Raw genomic sequence first — 22,640 nt, forward strand, 5'->3', positions numbered from 1 at the left:
TTGTTAAAAGGAACCCCTAGAACCTAGATATTGAATCCAGTCCTTGTCGTTGCTGACTCCACCTGGCAGAAGGGTTCCAGATATCAATTAAGGTAGTAAGGCAAGGAGCCTGCAACAGATCCTCTAGGAATTCGTACAACGGAGGGAATTCACTCAAAGCAATGAAAAAGAAGTTTCCCATCAGCCCTTCTGTATATAAAATAATCCTCTGCAGTTGAAGCCAGCTTCTTGCAGTGACTAATTCTAATCCTGGAAAGTATTCAGAAAAAAACATTATGAAGTACAGATAATGAATTTGTTCTGCCAAGGGAAGGTACAGTGACTGCTCAGATACAGAACTGCACCTAAACCACAGAGAGAGAGAGAGAGAGAGAGAGAGAAGTAATGCCCCAGTGCACGCTGTGATAAATCATCAAAGCTTTCAGTCTCCCTCCAGTAAGACAGAACTTCAAAACTCAACCAACCTCCTTCATTACAGCCCAGGAAACAGGAAACGCCATTAGCCGCCTACCTTTAATCACTTACTAGAATTCTTCTTCAGGAATAGCATCAGAGGGGTAGCCGTGTTAGTCTGGATCTGTAAAAAGCAACAGAGAGTCCTGCGGCACCTTTAAGACTAACAGATATATTGGAGCATAAGCTTTCGTGGGTGAATGCCCACTTCGTCGGATGCATGTAATGGAAATTTCCAGGGGCAGGTATAAATATGCTGGCAAGAATCAGTCTGGAGATAACAAGGTTAGTTCAATCAGGGAGGGTGAGGTCCTCTGCTAGCAGTTGAAGTATGAACACCAAGGGAGGAGAAACTGCTTCTGTAGTTGGCTAGCCATTCACAGTCTTTGTTTAATCCTGATCTGATGGTGTCAAATTTGCAAATGAACTGAAGCTCAGCAGTTTCTCTTTGGAGTCTGGTCCTGAAGTTTTTTTTGCTGTAAGATGGCTACCTTTACATCTGCTATTGTGTGGCCAGGGAGGTTGAAGTGTTCTCCTACAGGTTTTTGTTTATTGCCATTCCTGATATCTGACTTGTGTCCATTTATCCTTTTACGTAGTGACTGTCCAGTTTGGCCAATGTACATAGCGGAGGGGCATTGCTGGCACATGATGGCATATATAACATTGGTGGACGTGCAGGTGAATGAGCCAGTGATGTTGTAGCTGATCTGGTTAAGTCCTGTGATGGTGGTGTTGGTGTACATATGTGGGCAGAATTGGCATCGAGGTTTGTTGCATGGATTGGTTCCTGAGTTAGAGTTGTTATGGTGCGGTGTGTGGTTGCTGGTGAGAATATGCTTAAGGTTGGCAGGTTGTCTGTGGGCGAGGACTGGCCTGCCTCCCAAGGTCTATGAAAGAGAGGGATCATTGTCCAGGATGGGTTGTAGATCACTGATGATGCGTTGGAGAGGTTTAAGCTGAGGACTGTAGGTGATGGCCAGTGGAGTTCTGTTGGTTTCTTTCTTGGGCTTGTCTTGTAGCAGGAGGCTTCTGGGTACACGTCTGGCTCTGTTGATTTGTTTCCTTATTTCCTTGTGCAGGTATCGTAGTTTTGAGAATGCTTGGTGAAGATCTTGTAGGTGTTGGTCTCTGTCTGAGGGGTTGGAGCAGATGCGGTTGTACCTCAGTGCTTGGCTGTAGATGATGGATCGTGTCCGGGGTGGAAGCTGGAGGCATGAAGGTAGGGTATAGGGTGGTGTTAACGTGGCCATCACTTATTTGTACTGTGGTGTCTAGGAAGTGGACCTCCCGTGTAGATTGGTCCAGGCTGAGGTTAATGGTGGGGTGGAAGCTGTTGAAATCGTGGTGGAATTCTTCCACCAACACAGCAAGAGTACTTAACAACTGTCCCCTTCTCCCTGGCACACCGACCTCCACCTTCTGTTCTCTCCCAGGGTGCAGGGAAAGCCTTTGACTGGGTGGGAGGAGCATATGTTATTTATAACGCTGGAAAAGACTGACACAGACACTGTTTCGTTAAATGGACCCTGTCAGGTAGAGCTGAGGTGTCTGGCTGTGGTGCAGGAAGAGAGCAGGGACCATCATCACGTTAGGAGCTAACCATTGCTCACCCTCCAGCACGCTGAGTCTGTTCAGCCAGCCTGACACAGCTGGCCCCTTCTCAAACAGTCTGCCAGCACTAACATTAGCTGGTGTCTGATTCCTTATGGGCAGCAGAAGGAACATGTTAGCATTCCCTGACATAAGCACTGAGCACTCACTGAAGTACATAGTGTAAGAACAAAGCTGGCGTGGCTAGTAATGCAAAACAAGCCCCTTCGGTTTTCTGTAATCTCTGGTAGGCTGCAGGCCAGCATCCACCAATCGCTTTTCATTTAAGTCACTAAGATTAACTTTATCAGGCAAAAGGCTGTTTAAGAGAATTTGGTGCCTCAAGGAAAACACTGATCTGTTTAGAAATCATTCTGTTTATATGGCATTTTCCCTGGATTTATCCACTGCATTTGTGTGTGTGACTGGAAAGGTTTATCTGAAGACAAAGGCTTAAGCATGAATGTTTTCCATTCTCAAAAGTTTACTGTCCAAAACCCAGACCCCCTGGAATTTGACATACCGCTTTAAAGAATTAAAATAGTTCACATTTTCTTCCAGCTAGTCACTAAGTGACCATTTGTGAACTGCCATCTATGGCCTTTACTGGTCTCCCCTGTTGTTGCGCATGCAGTGGTTTGTTATCAGAGGATTGCTCACAAGTGGGACTCTGCTTTGTTAGAGACTTCAAGCATCATTTGATTGGAGCAAACAAGACAACTGGTTTCTAAGATGGCAAATCTGCAACCCATCTACTGGGCAAGATAAAGGAAAGCCGCTTTCCTCGGGAAGAGGAAGGGGCTGCAAAGGGGAGGCGAATAGCTATTGAGCTGACATTTGCCTTTCTGTCCAGGAGCAAACCCGGTGCATTCTGAATACTTGCCAGCTTGAAGTGCAAGGCCATACAACATGTTTTCAAAGTCTGGTCATACCAGAGGAAGAGAGTAACAGTTTGGAAGAGAAGCTGTATTCAGGCACTTTCTTTGGAGTAATGCCAGGTGGGGCACCCATCAATATACTGGGTTATTCCTGATCGCCTAGGCGCTTGGTCTTCCACTTTGCTACAACTTGATTTATTTTTTGTTGATCAAAACTACTTCATCTCCTCTCCAGGCTATTCGATGGATTTAAATGTCAATGGGGAAATGATCTGGGCTCCAGGGAGAGCTTGGATTAGTTATAAGAGTGATGTCAAGGCCCCAGTCTACAAGCAGCTCTTCCTGGGTGGCCCTGTCTCTGTACAGAATCCATCGCCTGCCATGGAGCTCCATGCCTGCAAAGGGTTTTAACTGTACTGAGCAGCTTGCAGGTTTGGGAGCTGTTAACTGTAAGGTTCTCAGTCCAGGGCCCAATGTCTCTGCAAAGCATCAGGCACATCTCTGGTGCTCTCTAGAAATACTGAATAATAAGCAAGCATTAGAGAGCAGGGCGCTGGGCAGAGCTGCTGCATAGAGAGGAAATCACATGACTGACTTTATAAAGAGCTGACGGGAAAAGGAAAGTTTGGTGCTTTCCACTCTTAACTTGGATTTAACGTAATGAGTTTCGCTTAAATTCAGAGCCCCCGCTCAGCCTGCTGCGAAGGGGGAAGTTATTCTGCCCTTAAGGCTGGACTGTACCTTCTGGACGTTAGAACAATTATGGCTTTGGCATAGAAATGAGACATCGCCTCCCCCCCCCCCCCAACATCCACAGGGCAAGGGGGAGCGGTAGAAAGGCTGGAATGCCCCTGGCATCCACTTAAACAGAAAGGGCTTATTCCTTATAACCCTGTACAAAGCAACTGCTCAATAAAAACCACCCACACCAAATAGGCAGGTCTCCTTTCATATACTGTTTCACTTACTTCACTGTGACTGTTGGCCTCTCTGTCCTGGAGAGGAACAGGCCTATACTAATGCACTAAAAACACTCATTTTCAAAGCTGCCTGGACAATCTGAATCCCCAAGTCCCATTAAAATTAATGGGACTGGGGCACCTACATCCCTTTGGGGGCTTTGTCTCACACAGTTTAAGGTTGAGAACTTCAATGAATTCAACTGCTGGAGCAATTCTGCATTCCTGCTCTCTCTCTCTCATTGCAGTAAGTGTTCCACTGAGCAACGGATTGTGCACGAGAAGGGAGTTGCGGATAGACCATCCTGCTGCTGGTGAACAGGATCTGTCGTCCGTGTGTTAAACCTACTGGAGTTTGGCGGCTCTTCTGAGCCAGGCTGTTTTAGGCCTGGGGCCCTGGCAACATTCAAACTGAGTAATTATATTCAGTCTCCGGTTCCCCACGAGCGTCAATTAAAGTATTTTCTTTTTTCCCCCGACATCTTGTGTAGCGTTGGTACATGCTGCAGGGGTCGGCTGGAATATCCTAAAGGAAGAGGGATGTATCAACTGCTGTCTGAGAACACATTCTCTTTCACTTCACGCTTTCCTCAGCACAGAACTGGAGAGTCCGGGCAGCTGAGAACACCTCCAAGGAGGCTTTTCTGTTTTAAAGGAAGAAGAAATCTGTAACTGCTGTGCTCCTCCTTAGCAAGGCCACTTCACACCTGTTAGCGCGTTGTTTACACAGCTGGGGAAGGTAACACATCAGTTATTAGTGCAAGAGAGAAGAAATCCCACACTGGTGCTGGCAGGGTGACCAGACAGCAAGTGTGAAAAATCAGGATGGGGGTGCGGGAGGTAATAAGAGTCTATATAAGAAAAAGCCCCAAAAATCAGGACTGTCCCTATAAAATTGGGACATCTGGTCACCTTAGGTGCTGGGAACAGCGATGCAGCCTCCTGAAACTGTTCCTGTAACTTATCAGGACACACTGGCTTTTCCCCTTCTCCAAACTGGGGTCACTTCAAAAGCCAAATGGCCCAAATTCTGCTCTCATTGAGTGGGGTAAACTCAGAATAATCCTACTGTCTGCAGTGGATATACGCTGCACCTATCCTGGGTTAAGTGCGAGCAATATGGGTCTCAACATCCTCTGCAATAGGTTCATGCCTTGTTTGTAGCCCTTTACACGCATCCAGTACCACACAGTCCTGGGCTCTGTGTGAGAAGGCCGGTGCATCAGTGGAATTTTCCATTATGCAGCTCGTTGTCAGGGTTCTTTGTACATTCCCCATTTTCTTGTGCTCCCTGCAGCGGTACACAACACACAGCATTCGCCAACACATCCACTATTAAATACCCCTCCCCACAGGGTTGGAGATGTTGTCAGAAAAGGTGAATTCAAAGGCAGTCAGTTCTCAGTGATTCACACCTATGCTTTCAGTATAGCATTAGGCTGTTACAGCAGCCAAACCAGCTACTCTTTAGAGGTTCTTATACCACCCTCCTTCCCATAGTACCTGAGTAGGTTCCAGTTGTGTATTAAAGGACAGGACTCACATCTGGTTCATTTGATTAGATGGGGTTCAGCCTGTTTGAAAAAAACAACCCCTAGCCGCATCCTCTCCAAAAGGATTATTTGCCAAAATCCTACTTTATGGGATGACTGTCCTTCTAAACTCCCTTTCCCGTCACTGCTGGCCTGGGTCAGAGCCTACTCTCCAGTGAGCACGTACAACTTCCACTGACTTCACTGTGTACTCAGGTTCTTACCGAGTGCTCATAGCTGGTTCAACCCTTGTCCTGGAGGCGAGTGGATTAGTTGTAGCCTTTATCACACAGCTTTGAGTTTAAACTGCACAGGAAAACCTCAGAGGAACATGGCACATTAATGATGCCACTTAACTTGCACAAGAAGGTAATCACTCATTCATGGCCAGCTGTGTCTGGATATTAGCATAGCCACAGCACCCAGTCACCCCTGCCAACCGCTCTTAAACATCACTCAGGTGTCTTGTTTCAAAAGAGGAATTAAGGGAGCACTTGTGCAGGTAATGGCTCATTAATAGTTTCTGATCACATTAGCAGGCACCAACAGGCTTGGGGTAAATGTGGTTTGGCTGGGAGAGTGGCATTTCTGCATTCTTTCTATTTCATTTCCAGTGACCAGAAGCCTGCTGCAAAGGGCGAGTGCCACTAATACTTTATAGACTAACAGACGTATTGGAGCATAAGTTTTCGTGGGTGAATACCCACTTCGTCAGAGGCATGCGTCATGCGTCTGACGAAGTGGGTATTCACCCACGAAAGCTTATGCTCCAATATGTCTGTTAGTCTATAAGGTGCCACAGGACTCTTTGTCGCCTTTTACAGAACCAGACTAACATGGCTACCCCTCTGATACTTGACACTAATACTTTAGTGTGGAGGCCTATGAAACAACTACATCAGCAAGGGAGACAGGCAGAGAAGCATGAAGCTTTATTGTATACTTATCCCACCCAGCTTACAGGCACAGCTTTCATCCTGGAACACACATACAGAGGGCCCCAATCCCTCCTAATTACAGTACAGACACCAGGTATTCTCTTAGTTAGACAGATAGCACAATAGTGCTATTGACAATCAACACGAGGCGACACTTCTGAAGGTCATTTTCCAGTTAAAATAGCCCATTGTGAGCTTACATGCCATCATACAGCTGCTGGGGGGCTGGCTTCCATCTCTGCGGTACTGTAAAGTCACAGCTCAACTTTGCCACAGTGGAAATAGAAATATAATCAACATTGACCCTACCCATTGCATTAACAACTGCATAAATAAGGCCAGTAACACCACCTACAATGATCACTGGGGTGGTGGAGTGCAGACCTTTCCCCTCTGTCCTTCACCCACACACAGCTACCACCTTTGTTACAATTAAGGGTTGGAAGTAGCTTCCATCAGGGACTGGAACATGAGAATCCAATGAACTGGTCTCTCGCATCTATTAGATTAAGAACCCAAGAATCATACATCCCACAGCCTAAAGCGATGAAGTAGAAATCTCTAAATCCTCTGCACTTGCACGGCCTGGCTGCAGCATGAGTTACCACTCAGTATTTGGGAAGGCTGTGTGCTCTCAGGCCAAGGGATTAATACACAATGCTAGAAACATTTCTAGTCCAAATCCTTTGCTCTTACAGTTCTTTTTAGATATAGAAAAAGAATGTTTGCCTCCAAAACAAACAAACTACGAAAGAATCAGGTGTAATAGGAGTCCTGTGGACCTTCTTCTGTAGAAAGAGCAGTCTGAATGGGAAGAAGCTGTCTGTGCTTCAGGTACCCAGCACCTTCTTACGTGATGTCCTTCTGCCTCGGCGGCCGGTGAATGTTCCTCACCACGCATTTCACCATCCACTCGATTCCCTCGTTCACCCCATTGCTGAGGAAACACAAGACAAAAGCAGAGTCACTGTCCCCGCCATGCCGACCATCCACCCCAGCACCTTTAGTTCTCTCTATTCCCTGCAATCTTTCATTTGGATTATTACACTGGCTTCTCATGCATCTGAGGAACAGGATTCAGTTGTATGCATCAAATTTAAAAATTTTTACAAATTCTTCTCTTCGGTTCCCTGCTGTTTATGCCTTTTAATTTGGGTCCCAGCTCATACACCATGTTTTAGATCCAATTTGCTGGTAGTTAGTGGCTGCGTGAAAGTCTCATGCAAAGCATCAAATCACTCAACATTTGACAAGGTGGGGACTTTACTATGAATGTCTGGCCAGCTCTGTCTCCAGGTCTGCAAACCTCCCAGACTCACTTGAGTCCAGTTTGCAGTGCTCCCTTGTGTGACTGGGTGCTCCAGGGAACTCACAGCTCTGCCAGGGTTCAACACGGTTTGAGTTTCTCAATTAATTTTCCATTAGTTCAAACCCCAAACTCAGAACAGCACTGGGAAAGAAAATTCCTCAGATTAAAATGTTTGCACCCTGGTGGAGTACCAGAGTCGATGGGAGAGCGCTCAGCAGTTGATTTATCGCGTCTAGACTAGATGTGATAAATCGACCCCCGCTGGATCGATCGCTGCCCATCGATCCAGCCGGTAATGTAGACAAGCCCTCATAATACTACTTTGCATTTATACAGAGTAACACTTTTCATTCCAAGACTCAAGAGCTTTATACAAAGTAGGTAGTGATTGTTAGCCCCACTGTACAGAGGGCAACATTTGGAGAAGTTACGTGATTTTTTTCAAGGTTACACCGGGTGATCACCTGACTTCTACCCCACTGTTCTAACCACAAGCAGCACCTCAGTCACCCGTGCATTCATGCTGCAGTATTATTCTCAGACGTATCTACTTAGAAATGTAAGTACATCACTTGCCTGAGAAACCAGAAGGATGACAAGAGGGTAGTTACTTCTCTTCTTCTGAGAATGGACACTCACCCACCCCTCCCACTGCCAGTGTCACAAATGCAGTCATATTCCCATTTGGTTTTCTCTGGAAAAAGGCTTGCGGCAAAGTTAACTCATGCAACTGGGATCATGGTGCTGGGTCATTAAGCAATAAAGCCATGTCACAAACCGTTGCACAATCCAGAGTCTCAAGGTCCTATAGCACTGAGCACGTTCATGAACCAGGGAGGGTACCTGGCCATAGTGCAGATGAGCAATGCACACAGACATCCCTAGGCCCTGACAAGGAAGCAGGGCTCCCTTGTGTGACTCTTACCAGACCCACATAATGCTGTCCTTTTCCCTGTCCCACTTTTCTGAGCACCCTGCAAGTGGTTAGCCCATTCGAGCAACATACACTTGGTTGCGGCAGTATTTCCCCAGGACACTGTCCAGACCCACACTTACCCAGTGAGAGCTGAGCAGGCCTGCGTCAGGCAGTCTCTCCTCCCAATTTTGTTAATGCAGTCGCTAAACGCTGTCTTGATGTCAGGGATCGACAGACAGGTCTGTAAGGGAAGCCATAAAATATAACCCTCATATGCTACAATAGAGATCGTTGTCCCACCCCTCCGAAATGGAGCCTACTGTGCCCAGAGCAGTTTCCAGTATTCCGCCTCCTACTGAAAGCAGAGAGGTTTTCAGCTGTTGTCCAGGGTGCTCCACTTGGACTCTGCTTTCTGACCATCGCTAACCAGAGCATCACAGCATCATCCTCATTTATTTCCATCTGAAACTGAATGCTCTTGCCTTTGGAGTGAGCTTTAATGTTTTTGAAAGTGTAGCAATGACCTCACTAGCTTCAGACACGTCTAGATTTAGGTATGTTAACCTGGCTCTCCAAGGCACAGGCCTCTCCCAAGTAGACACTGTCATGCCAAATTGTGCAATGGGTTAGTGACACAGACCGATATCCCCTGCGGAGTGAAGTACAGAGCAGAGCACCCTCTGTATCCCTTTCCAACCCATGTGCATGGAAAGGCTCCCTCTTCCCATCCACCAAACAAGCCCTCCAAATCACTCCCTACAACACCTGAACTTCACAAAGCCTTTCCAAAACCACCTCAACGGGGGGCCTGCACCAACCCCAGCTCCGGCCAGAATCCTAGACAGAAAGGAACTGCTTTGTCTGTTTCTGTAGCAGACCCTGGGAAAGGGATGGTGTTTCCTTAGCATTGAGTGCACTAGCAGCACTCAAAGAAAATGGCTCAAATGTCATCTCAAGTCTCTGCAACATTTCCATCAGCTGATGTGGCCTCCCTAGACTTTTCTTCTGGTGGGGGGTAGTCTATTCTTCTTAGTTGGCCCTTGACTCTGGAACTCGCTTTGCCTGCATACTTTCTATGCCATTGGGTCAGTTTGTTCTTGATTGACATAGGTTGACCAGTTCTTGGGTGCAGGTATGTTGTACACGTGCCCAGATTGCTAGGATGAGTGGATTTTAGAACATGTAAGTGAATAAAAAGAGATGAAGGCCAACGTGACCTACCCTGCTCCCAACCTTCCCCGACACAACATTGCCATGAGGAAGCTTGAACCTTCTCAGAATAATGAATCAGGCTTTCAGCTTACGTCCTCCCGGGTCAGAATGGCAAGAGAACTTTGGTTCTCCCCTCCTCCTGGCACCACTGGAATCCTGTAGTTCTCACCTCTCTAAGTGTCGTTCCTGTCACTGTAAGGTGATGCTAATCAAACAGATTGCGGAAACTTCAGAACACGTTAGGGTCAAATGGAAGTGTAGCTGTTGAAATTTTCCTTCTGGCTTCCCTCAGTGACACTGTCTGTCTGTCAACGGAAAGCCATGATCTCATCATTATTCGCATCCTGCTTGCTAACTGCCACACTGACGTTTTCTTACATACTTAAGCAAAAGACAGTTGGAGCTCAGGCTCCAGAAACCAGCAATGATTAATTAAGAAGCCTCTAAAAGACCTAAACAGACTTAAGATTAATTAAAAGGTGATTAATGTACATATGAATGTTAGCCACAGGAAATGATTTGACACACAGGCCAATGCAGAGTTTCCACATTTCTAAATTAGAGCAGGAGGGTGGAGAAGAGGAGATGTGGTGACCTAAGCAAAAGTCTGGGAGCTGGGATCTCATAAGCTCTAATTCCTGTTCCAACACTGATACTCTTAGTAGTCCTGGACAGGTCATTTAAGTGCTTTATTTTTAACTAGGCATTAGCCTAGCCTCCCTCTTTGCAAGCATAGTTTGAACCTGCAGCTGGTTACACACTCACACCTACCTTTGAGCCAGTTAAGTATCTTGTCCAAGGAGCAAATCAGGTCTTTATCTGTCCAAGGAGGGGGATTTTGCACTCACAATTAATGCAGACAAGGAAAAAGAACGCTACTAGTGTAATTTGTGCAGATTGTGCCCGTCAGAAGAAAATCCATCCTCTACAAGGCTAGACCTTAAATTTATCTTCCTTGTCTGCAAGCTGGGGATAATGATCCTTGATATCTAGTGCAGTGCACTGAGGCATTGCATGGTTAACATAGGTGAGTCCTCTGAGGAGGCGTGCTGTAAGGGAGTACCGTTATTATTCAATGCTCCTGAAAGCGAGGGGCTATTGGCAGTTTGAGCCAGGGTTAGCATATGGTTCCCTGCCCAGCTCAGCCAATGCCCTGAATGTGGCCTTGTGCCCTTCCCCTTGCTATTCTAGCCCTGTCTTGCGCTCGAACAGTGACTGCTAGTTGTGCAACTTCCTGTGAGCCAACCAGGACTAATAGGAAACCATTTGCTCTTGTGCCCCAAGTTGGGCTTTGAACTCCTGCTCTCCAGTAGTGAAAGGAGAGTGTACAAATCCACTGTACTACTTAGACCATATGCTACAATCCACCAGCCATGGAGCCATAACAATCAGCTCTACGCTTCTTTAACCAGCTGCAATGTGTAAATTACGACACGTCCAGCCACCTGATGAACAGCTAACTGTTGCGTGGTGCACTCGAACACTAACTGTGTTGTGAGTGGGACTGGGTCCTTGGGAGAGGCAGAACTCACAACAGAGGGTCTGGAAGGTGAGTGAGACCACCACCACACTGAAATGATTGCACCCCTACAGATTTTGTAGGCATCCTCTCAGCCACTGGAGTCACCCCAGCACAATGTTCGCTGAGCAACGAGAAGGGCAGAGCTAATCACCTCCCGACAAATGGAAATTCAGGCCAAGATCAGTACTAGCGAGGATGAAGAGTGCTGCCTACGCCCGCTAGGAAATGCGTAGCATTTACTGTAACATGACTTTTTTTTTCGTAAGTGCGACTTTGCAGTGCTAAGCTGATGGACATTAAAACCTCTGAGGTAATGGAAGTTGAAGGGACAACATTCAGCTTGTCATGTTTTGATAAGTTACATCAGAGTCTCCACAGAAGGCTTGTGGCTAGCAGAGAGCACTGACTCATTTCGCTATAACGTCCGATGTGACTTTTCAGAATCTCCGAAATTCCAAGGAGCAGCAAGATGCAAGAGAAGAGGTGAGAGGGCCCTGTAGGATGTTGTGTGTTACGATCTGGAGTCAGGGAAGATAACAGTTCTACGGCCTGAACTGGTATTTTGGGATAGAGCAGAGGGGGCATATGCACATACGCTACCCCAAGCTGTAGAAACTCTCCTGAATGGCAGGATCTAGGCCTTAAGAAATAGGGGGCTTTTACCTCTCAACTGCATATTCCCCCTTTAATCTCCCCCTTCCCGCTAGTGTGGGCACATAGACAGCCCACACAACATCACAACCCCAAGCGTTATAACTGTACCACAACGGCCAGCTAGGTCCAAAGTGTACCAGCTTCAATGAATTCACTTGTACCGATCCAAATAGGCCAGTAAGGCACACTATTGTTACAGCAGGCATCATCTGGTGGTATTGTTACATCCAGTCTTCCAAGTTCTTTTTCTCTGTGCGCAAGCATTAGTCTTGGAAGAAAATACTGGTGTTAGATTTTGGCTGCCCAAGGTTCTGGGATAGAGGGAGTGGTGTGCAAACCAGGAGCATTTGCTCTCTGCTGTGGGCTCTGGTTCGAGTCAATTCTAGAGGCAGAGTTGCTCCCTGGGAATCAGGCTTTGGTGCTGGGCTGAGACTGCTGAAAGAAGAGACTGCTGGCATCTCTGTCTTCCAGGATTGGTATGTGTGTCAATACAGTCAATAGGTTACACTTTGAATATAGCCAGACTCTGTGTCATAAACAGATAGTTAAGGGTTAATGCCTCTTTTACCTGTAAAGGGTTAAGAAGTTCACCTAGCCTAGCTGACACCTGACCAGAGGAACCAATGGGAGGACCAGATGGTTCAAAGGGAAGGAGGAAAGTTCCCTTTGTCTGTTGAGTTTCACTTTGGACCAGAGTGGGAAAGCTGCAGAATTCAGCCTCTTATTAAGTAGTGAGTATTAGTGAAGGAAATAAATAGGTTTATGTTTATTTCTTTGTAACCTGTCTTGTGCAATTAGAGGAATAGTCAAATTGGGTATTTGGGTATTTTTTGTGTGTGTAACTAAGGGTTTGCCCAGGGGAACATCCTCTGTGTTTGGAATCTGTTGTCTGTGAGAGTAGCTGGTATGCTAATCTCTCCCAGAGGGTTTTCTTTTACCTTTCTTTTCTTTAATTAAAAGCCTTTTTCTTAATATCTGATTAATTTTTCCTTGTTTTTAGATCCAAGGGGGTTGGATCTGGATCCACCAGGAGTTGGTGGGAGAAAGGAGGGGGGACGGTTAATTTCTCCTTGTTTTAAGATCCAAGGGGTTTGGATCTGTATTCACCAGGGAATTGGTGAAGAGTCTCCCAAGGCTACCCAGGGAAGGGAATTAGCACATTGGGAGTGGTGGCAGCGGACCAGATCTAAGCTGGTAGTTAAGCTTAGAAGTTTTCATGCAGGCCCCCACATCTGTACCCTAAAGTTCAGAGTGGGGAAGGAGCCTTGACACTCTGCATCACTGGTTTCTCCTCCACTCAGAAGCCAACAAGCAAGGCCTCATCATCTGCTACTGCTCAACAGAGGGGCTGTGCCACAATAGTAGGGTGGTGACTTCTCTCATCCAACCCCTGCAGAAGGGACAAGACTTTACAGACTTGACCCTTACCAAAGTGGAACAGTGGACACCGCTACACCACCAGGTTAGTTTGATATTAGACTCAATATAAGCTGGAAACTGATTAGGCTTTCAGAAGATATCCCAGGCTCCCACTCACAGGCTTTGGAGAATTGGCCAGAACAAAAGAAAGCAGGATGAGAAATAAAGACCATCTTCACTGCTGCTCGCTCTGTCCTGTGCAAAATAGCCAGCCTGGAGGCTTTTCAAAAGCACTGTAGTTCCAAGGGACACGCACACCAACCACCTGCGGGTGGTCATTCTCCATGATCTATCAACTTCACATGTTTGGCCACTGGAAGCCCTTCTGTGCTGCAATGTAGAGGCCCAGAGAGTCAGTCTACTTCACCGTGTCCAGAGCTCTACGAAGGTCCTTGGGGGAGATGTTTTCACCACTCAGTTGCACGAACAAACTTGGGAGAGGCTCCACTCCCTCCCCTCCCTAATAGTCATTTTGAATGCTGTAGTCATCCAGGGGGTTAGGAAACAACTTTTACTCTCTTTCGGTCACTTCTCTTTCTTGTTGCCCCGGCTATGATGGTTATTGTGACTTATAGAACCAGGAAATCATTGACCCTCAATGGAAATGCAGGTCAGAGGAAAACCAAAGCAGGGTTTATGCTGACTTCATTAAGCAGCCAGTGCACTAGGATGATGAATGTGCTTTGAGGATTTATCCTACTTTGTCTCAAGAGGAAAAACAGCTGTGGGGTCAGATGTAGGTTGTTGATACAGGGACACACCACTTTTGACAGAGCAATTGCTCTATCGCAGCCTCCAAAAGGAAGGCATCAATTGGGATCCTGAAAAGGCAGTGGAGAAGGAAGGTACATCACCATTCCTTTCGGCCAGACACATTGGAATGTTTCGTGGTTGGGAGAGAACGTCAGCATAGCTTACGGTTATTTTTCCCTCACTCTTGTAAAGAGATGTTTTAGAACGTCATTTTGTTTCTGATGTAAAACCATCTAAACTAAGAACAAGGTGATGGAAACCAGATCGGTGAGCACATAGAACAGCATGTCATTACAACAATACAACCCACACAAGGACTGCTCTGGAAAGGTCAGATTCATTAGCTATTTCAAAGCAAAGTCACATAACCGGGGAAACAGTGTTTTCACTTGAGGAATAAATCTGCACCTCAGCTCTCCATAAACAGCCAATTCCACAAAATCCCTTTTATGAAGAATGGCTGTTTCCAAGACACAGTCACTTCCCAAAATGGTCTTGCTTTTAAATCTTAGGAGCAGGCTTAAATCCTTTTATGAAGGATCTGGAGAGGGCCGCAGGGGAAGTGCTCCAAGTGTAGGGACCCTGTCTATTTGCATAGCCTCGACTGGTGTTGCAGGGCCACAGCGTCAGGAATATGCCTGAAATAAATATGGGCTCTTTAAATGCCTCATGAGCAACTGACTAACAAGTCAGGAATAAGATTGGGACTGTTCCGCTAATTCCAGGATGGGCAGCAACCCTGACTGTGAGAAACATTTAAAGAAAAGAAAATGCATGACCAGCATACCCCATCTGCCATGGTATTCTTTGTTTACTAGCATATAATCTTATTTTATAGAGAGGTTAAAATAGTAGGGAGGCAGTGTTTCCTAGTGGATACAGCACTGGCCTGGAACTCAGACCTGGGTTCTATTCCTGACTCTGCCACTGACAGGCTAGGTGACCTTTGGCAAGTCACCGCCTCCGTGCCTCAGTTTCCCCACCTGTAAAATGAGGCTATTAATACAAGCCTCCTTTATTAAGCATGTTGAGATCCACTGCTGAAAAGTGCTACATAAACTAGGTATTATCAAAAATTGGAATTGCCAGTAGGGGCAGGAAGAGGCAAATTTCCTAAATTCTGCACCACTAACAACTACTAGGCAAGATCACCAAACTCCATGAACACACAGCTATTCACCAATACTCCTCCCATGTCTTTCTGTAAGGCCTATCCAAAAAAAAAAAAAAAATAGGGAGCTCTCCAAAGCTCTGGAGTTTGACATAATTTTCAGAAATGAGACACGATTCCCTTGCAATGACCACATCTCCCTAGATTTACATACCACAGCCAATATTCACCATATGTTATAAATGGCCAGGTCACAGTTTTCCAAAATGAAATGTTTTTTGCATGAAGTTTCAGCCCCACAATTTTCCCACAATATAATTGTGGCCCAGAAGTTTTGGTTTGACATTTTTATAATACCGTTCACACGGGAAAAAGAGGGTAAGTTCACATTTATGCAGGTTTTACTATGATAAGTCTACCTTTTGTTTGATTGCTTTTCTAAACATTAGGGATTCCTACTCAAAACCACTTGAAATATCTTTGTGGGAGAAACCGTGAGGTTTCATAGCTCTGTCACCAAATCAGTCTGTCTTCAGCCAATCTAAATGCAAAAAGTTCTAATTCTGAAGATTCAGATCAGCACTGACTATACATCCGATACAACACAGCGTCTCTTAATATCCCAGTGGTGGGGTTCCACGCTCCTGTGAGCCTTGTGCAGCCTGCTTGCATTGAACTTGTAGTTTATGCTTTTGACAATGCCAAATGCCGCTACTCTGAAGTGCCAGGGCAAACTGGAACAGTTCTTGGACTCAGTGTGTATGACTGATTGTGAGTGGCTGAATCGGAGAGCGAAGATGGAAATGGATTATGGGGCCTTGGTGTAAGTTAGTGTTTCATGGCAGCTTATATTCCAGTTTCCCCACAGTAAAGCAGCTCCTTTTACAGACAGAGAATCTGAAATAAGAGATTCAGTGACATCCTCAAGTCACAGAGCTAGTCAGTGGCAAAACTAGGGCTAGAATTCAGGAGGCCCTGGCTCTCAGGCCCATACTAATTCTTCTAGACCATGCGGCCTCTTGATTAGGGCTAGATTATTTTTTTAATGGTTACATTTAAGAGTGATAACATCTGTACCGATGTTCTAAAATAAGGATAATCAAATCCCCTAAGGCATCAAGTGATGGGTTCAGGGGTCAGAAAGGTACGTCACAGTCATGAGGGATCTAGCCAGGGGCTTTACGCAGGGGCAGAGGGCAGTCGGCATTAACTTCCTTTGAGGCATCAGGTACTGACTCCTGCCAGAAGTAGGATACGAGACCTGTTAGACCAGTGAGCTGGTCTTAAAAATCCTACATGCCTATTAAATGTATCTGGCTCCCTCTAGAGGATGACAGGTGGTACTGCAGCTATTGGAATTCCAGGTAGACCATATGCAAAAAGGAAAGAGACGGGTGAAGTCTTATATTTCCTTAGAACAGCAAACTGTCACCCAAACAGTATCCACAATCTGATCTGGAACTACAATAGGTCTATTCTGTAATTCTAGATATCCAAGAGAGTTTTGAGATTATAAACCCAAGAAAAAACAGGCTGTATCCTCTGCAATCCACAGCTTTTTCCGATGGAGCGCCGTAGCACAGGCTGTCTCATTGAGTAGTGCTGGTCTGGTTAAAGGAAAGAGGAATGAGAGCATCTCATCACATGAGTTGTCACGCTGGTATGATGTTACATGAGCACAGCACAAACAGAGTTTCATTGGGTATTATTACTCATCAAAGATTGGATCAGCTGTATTAGGTCAATATTAAAAAAAAACAGTCACATACTGTGTTGGTGTTTACATAAAGTACACGACAGCTACTGCAAAGATGGAAATATCTGCTAGAGAGTCATTTTACAATGGGGGGGAGGGGGAGAGGAAAATACTTGAACATTAAATTCACAGCAATTACGCACTGCCATCGCTCAGCAGAGACCAGCCTAAGAGCATGAAACAAATGCAGAGTGAATACACGGCCCACCTTTTTTGAGCTCAAATAATATTTGCTCAGTTGAGAACACAATCTATGGGGGTGGCACCTCAGGAGATGATCTTACCTCTACATCCTGCTTGTTAGCTAACACCAGTATGGGAACCCCTTCCAGAGCTTCACTGGTGACCACTTTCTCTGTAAGGCACAGAAACAGGCAATGTCTAGGTAACTCTAGAACACACAGACTCCTCCAAATTCAAAAATTACATTGGCTGGATAGACAGACAGGAGTGAAAGGCACCACATGCATCACAGTTTAATTTAACCAAATCTTCTAGAGCCAAATTCATCGTGGTACAAAAACATCACAACTTCCACCCTTAACCTTGATCAACAGTGAGTATTTTATGCAGGTATTAATTGGATAGGTTAACACCTGGTTATAAAAAATTTGCTATGTTTGGAATAAGGGACAAAATGCTGACAGACGAGGAAAACAAGACCAAGGAAAGATCCAGGACAACTAAAGGCGACTACAACTAAAGGTTTTGTTAATAACAATGTCAATGACAGAACAGGCAACACGCCCAAACAGCCCCATTGATTTCAAAACGTATACCTGCAAAGAATGACCACGCAGTCTGCAAGCCATGCTATGCACATAGGTGGTCACAAGCATAATAAAATCAACTGTATATTTCAATCAGAGTGGCAGGAAGGGATTTACTGAAATAAGAGGAAGTTTCCATAGGATATAATGAAAAGAACATAACTACAGGTAAAAGCCCAGCGTACTCACCAAAAGCTCTTTTAGATTCCGAGAGCCTCTCTTCATCAGTGGAGTCGATTACATAGATGACCCCATGGGATTCAGCATAGTACTGAAATCACAGCACAGGTGTTAGCATCGAACAGCTGGGGCTGCTTGCTTCTCTTTTCAATGTTGATGTGATTTTAATAGGATTTTTGGTACTCATGAAAGAGACGGACCGAGATCAAATAGCTAGAGCTAGGCACAGTCCAGCGGTTGATTTTGCAAGCTCCATCCCCACAGATCTGCCGAAGTTCCTCTCTCCAGCCAGGTAAGATGCACTGCCTGCTCCTCCTACTGAATTCTGCCCATACACCTCAATCGCGACTTACAGTACCTTGTGCTATTCCAGTGCCACAGGCTCTCTTAGGCAGAGCCCAACAGCGGTACTCAGCTGTGTGGATGTTTTCTGATATGCCCAAATTCACAAAGGGCTACGTAGAGATGACAAAACTCCAGGAAACCGATTTGAGTCTGTTGAGCTGGCCTCACCCAACAGTTCACCACAGTGTGGATTGGGTGGCTTTTAGAGCACGGTACAAAGTATGTTTAGTCAAGTGTTTTGTTAACTATTGATCCGGCAGCCATGAGGATCCGTTTATTGTCAGACAAGTACCCCCAACAGTAAAGGTGGCTTGTCTGGCTGACCAGCAGGTACATTTATTCAATTTTTACATTGGACAGCCGCCAGATGCCATTGTGAAGGGTGTGTAATAATTCTTCCTGGCAATGTAGCTTATAACACGACCCAGGATTCTGCTGGAGAGGTTAGTGCCCAGCACGCAGGGTTCTTAGGGATGGAGAGCGGTGCTGATAACAGTTACAGACTTTACTTTTGCACAGTGCTGTAATAACCAAGAGGCATGGTCAAGCCAAGAATTCCTGAGTTCTAATACTGGCTTTCATAGATTTTTAAGGCCACAAGGGACTATTTGACCTCCTGTAGTACAGGCCAGAGAAGCTCCCCCAATAATTTTTGCATCAAACCCGTAACTCCTGTTTGAGCGATAATACCTAGCTCTTGTAAAGCACTTTGAGATTGTGGGTGAGAAGCACTATATAATGAAAGTCAGGATCAATATCCCTATTTTACATTTAATAACATATCTTTTAAGAAGCTATCCAGGCTAGGCTACCACGTCTCTCTGTGGTTTTGTGCACATAACAACCTCTGGGTTAATTAAGCTCTGTCCCAATTTCCTCTACTTGTTACATAGGGATGATAATAGTGGTACTTACCTGACATGGGTGCTGTGAGAAGTAGTTAGTGTCTGTAAAACTATCTGTAACTGTTAAATATTAATTTTTGTGACTCTCAAACAGACAAGTGGAACAACAGCACAAGGGGCAGTGCTAAGGAGCAGGGCTGGCTAATTATAAAGTAACCTTGTTTCTCTGCAACTCTGAGACACAAAACATTTAAAATAGAAAAGTTATTTCCCCTACCTTGTCCCAGAGGGACTGCAGCTCGTCCTGCCCTCCAAGATCCCAGAACATTAGCCGGGCTTTGCCCACATCAATAGTACCAACTAGAGCAGGGAAAAAAGAAAAAATAACCCAATGCAGACTGACTATTCTCTCAAGCAGGCAGGCCGGCAGAGTCCCACAGGAGGGAAGGCAGGTTGGAAGAGTCATCACACACACTGTTAATTCTCAGCAGGATAGCAGTACCTATCATTAGCGGGTTAAATTCACCTTGGTATCAGCAGATACAAACCCATTGATTTCAGTGAAGTTACACCAGTGTAAATAAGATCCGAATCAGGCTAACTAACCTCAAGGGCGTTACAGGGCCGAATTTGGCTTAGCATCATCACACTCGCCTTCAGATCCAGCATGTTTTCTCCATCTGATGGAGAAGTCCATTTGCTCTTTAAAGCATGTGTGGGCAGGTGGGGTGTTGGTCGGGTTGCTCTTATCAGGAATTATTTTCACAGTGTAAACTCTTGGAATAATCACTAGTTGTCTAACTTTGTAGGAGGCGGCAAAGAACCTCTAAACAGATTCACTTACTGTTTAAGCCCACAGTGGTAGTGATTTTGGATAAGCTCATCCCCTTGTAGGTCCTGTTAAATCGGGTTTTAGTCTGCTCAAGGAAGGTCTGGAAGGGAAGAAGAAATAAAACTAGCTAGTATTATATACACTTTATTGGCAAGGACAATCCTATTCAAGACCTGTTCTCCCCCTATTGGATCAGGATTCTCCATGAAATCTTAGAACACAACACAGCCCTTAGTTTTCCCATTACAGCACAGAGCCATGGAAGAGTTCACAGGTGATTATGTGCTTAAGGAAGCCCATGCTTCTGTGTCTCTGAAGGCTTATTGTACTAAAATTAGATGCGTGGGGGTCAAATTCATACTTGGGATAACACCATTGAAACAACTGAAGTGACACCAGGGAAGAAATTGGCCACGGTAACACAGTTGTGTTTTTGGGGAGGAGTGAGTGGGGCTGCATGTGCCCTCCGTGTTAACAGGTAACTAAAAGCACATACCGTTTTCCCCGCATTGTCCAGCCCAAGGATCAAAATGCAGTACTCATCCCTACGGAACATGTACTTATAAAGTCCAGACAGCAGCGTATACATCCTGCTCCTGCAACAAATATCAAGACGTTATCAGCAAATGAGTCTTCCCAGAGCCTTCCATTCAACTGTATAATGCTGTTCACTGCCAGAGGATAATACAATTTTATATTTATTTAGCACCTCACCTTGGGAGATCCCAGAGCAAGTCACAGACTCTAGGAGACTGACCTCAAGGCCGGATTTTCAAGTGCTCAAACTCAATACTTGGGGGTGGATTTTCAAAAGAGCTCAACTCTTGTTTAGGCATCTAAATAGGCCCAGATTTTCAAATATGCTCAGCACCCAGCAGCCTCTATCACAACACTCGTGGCCAGATTTTCAAAAGAGCTCAGCACCTAACGTGCACCTCTCCTGCTGAGCATTTTTGAAAATCTAGCCACTTATTTTGGTGACTAAATGGGAGCTGAGAACTCGTGAGTGTGTGTCTAGATAGCTCTCTGAAATGTAGCTACCTCCGCAAAGGAAGGGTGACAGCCAGATGCATAGCACCCACACATGTGCAGAGAGCGGGTATTTTGATTAAGAATGCAGAGGGCAACCCCTGACTCTGAGCAGACATATTGGGGCATACTTAATGATTACACTGAGCAGACAGGACCTGTGTTTTAAAAGCCTATGAAAACTGTTTCTTGTCAGAATTCAAACATTCCTCGGCAGGACCTCCTGTTGCCGTGTTTGCAGTATACGCATTACATCACCATGCATGAGGACCAGACAGTGAAACTGACTAGTCAGTACCCTGAGTGAGGGTGGCAGAATCAGACAAAGCCAGATGGCTGCTATACAAACAAGAACTCTTCCATGAAGTTTGCATAGCAGGATGTGCACACACACTTTGCCCAACCAAGGCCAAGTTTACTTTAAGTTTATGAATAGGATGATATGATGGGATTGCCTGTGATAGCAGGAGGCTGAACTCTATGACTGAAGGTGCCTGCCCTTCCACACCTATGACGGGGGGGGGGGAGGGGGTTGGCCTCTCCCTGGGAGCCAGAGGGCCACACCTGACTCATGTGAAATGGAACACTTTGCAACTGCCCCTTATGGGGATGCAGCCCTGAGACTCCAGGTCCCACCTTGCACTGGGTCCCATCTTGACCAGAACGGAGATTACTCTTAATGCTCAAGGGCAGCCTGTGGCATCTACAGTCCCAGCTCGCCGCAAACCTTCCTGGGGACAAGTCGTTCAGCCAGCGTGAGTCAGTCACACCTGCTGGGACCGGGAGCCCCAGCGAGCTGCTCGGCTAAAGATGGAGCATTGCTCTCCAGGAACGGCAGCCCACCCCCACACAGCAGGCTGCAGTCACAGCATCTCGTCCCAGGACCCACAGGGCCCCCTCAGCCCAACGTCTAGGACAGGACCCCCAAGCCCATCCCCAGGGCCACCTGGCTCAGGCTGCAGAGCTGGGCCCGGGACCCACAGACCCCCCCGGCTCAGGCTGCAGAACTGGGGCCAATATAGGGGGGAGGGATAGCTCAGTGGTTTGAGCACTGGCCTGCTAAGCCCAGGGTTGAGAGTTCAATCCTTGAGGGGGCCATTTAGGGAACTGGGGTAAAAATCTGTCTGGGGATTGGTCCTGCTTTGAGCAGGGGGTTGGACTAGATGACCTCCTGAGGTCCCTCCCAACCCTGATAGTCTATGATCTATTCCCCCTCCCCGGGGCCACCTGGCCCCAGCTGCAGAACTGGGGCCCACAGATTCCCCCCCAAGGGTCACCTGGCCCAGGCTGCAGAGAATTGGGCCGTGCCCATAGATTCCCCCACCCCCGGGGCCACCCAGCTCGACCCAGGCCCGGCCCTGGCAGCCAGTCACGCCCTGGGGCAGGCCAGGGGCTGCCGCCCGTAGGCAGGGGGAGCCCGGGAGCCGGCGGCTGGGGGGCAGTGAAGGCCCCGCCCCCTACCTGGGTGACGGGTCTCGGCGGCTCCTCCTGCCACTCAGCGGCCCCGAAGCCCCTACGCTTCCTGCTGCGGCTCGTATCAGCTCCCCCGCGGCCGCCCACTACCCCCACCTGGGTGGGCAGCACCCCCGTCCCGCCGGGCACCCTGGGAAACGTAGTTCCTCCGGCTCAGACGG

The 22,640-nt window shown here is 46.5% G+C and overlaps 1 protein-coding gene across 2 annotated transcripts; it reads right to left on the bottom strand.

Moving 5' to 3' along the window:
- Positions 1-7,107: 7,107 nt before the first annotated feature.
- ARFRP1 (ADP ribosylation factor related protein 1) lies at positions 7,108-22,558 on the bottom strand. Of its 2 annotated transcripts, XM_065414405.1 has the most exons (8): positions 22,468-22,558; positions 20,474-20,573; positions 19,990-20,077; positions 19,423-19,505; positions 17,965-18,046; positions 17,290-17,360; positions 8,719-8,819; positions 7,108-7,290 (listed from the first exon to the last, which is right to left on the bottom strand). In XM_065414405.1, the coding sequence occupies exons 2-8, from the start codon at positions 20,564-20,566 to the stop codon at positions 7,203-7,205; spliced, it is 606 nt and encodes a 201-aa protein (XP_065270477.1). In that variant the 5' UTR covers positions 20,567-20,573; positions 22,468-22,558; the 3' UTR covers positions 7,108-7,202. The 2 variants fall into 2 exon arrangements, with proteins under 2 accessions (XP_065270477.1, XP_065270478.1); XM_065414406.1 differs by lacking the exons at positions 7,108-7,290; positions 8,719-8,819 and adding an exon at positions 16,291-16,856.
- Between the last annotated feature and the right edge of the window lie 82 nt (positions 22,559-22,640).

The sequence above is a fragment of the Emys orbicularis genome, chromosome 12 (genome assembly GCF_028017835.1).
Source record: "Emys orbicularis isolate rEmyOrb1 chromosome 12, rEmyOrb1.hap1, whole genome shotgun sequence".
NCBI classification, from domain to species: domain Eukaryota; kingdom Metazoa; phylum Chordata; order Testudines; family Emydidae; genus Emys; species Emys orbicularis.

Excerpts from the sequence above, each read along its gene's own strand:
- ARFRP1 (XM_065414405.1), bottom strand. The coding sequence starts at position 20,566 with ATGTATACGCTGCTGTCTGGACTTTATAAGTACATGTTCCGTAGGGAT. Across the intron at positions 20,078-20,473 it reads TGGACAATGCGGGGAAAACG|ACCTTCCTTGAGCAGACTAA; the intron begins GTATGTGCTTTT and ends CTTCCCTTCCAG. Across the intron at positions 18,047-19,422 it reads TGCAGTCCCTCTGGGACAAG|TACTATGCTGAATCCCATGG; the intron begins GTAGGGGAAATA and ends CTGTGATTTCAG.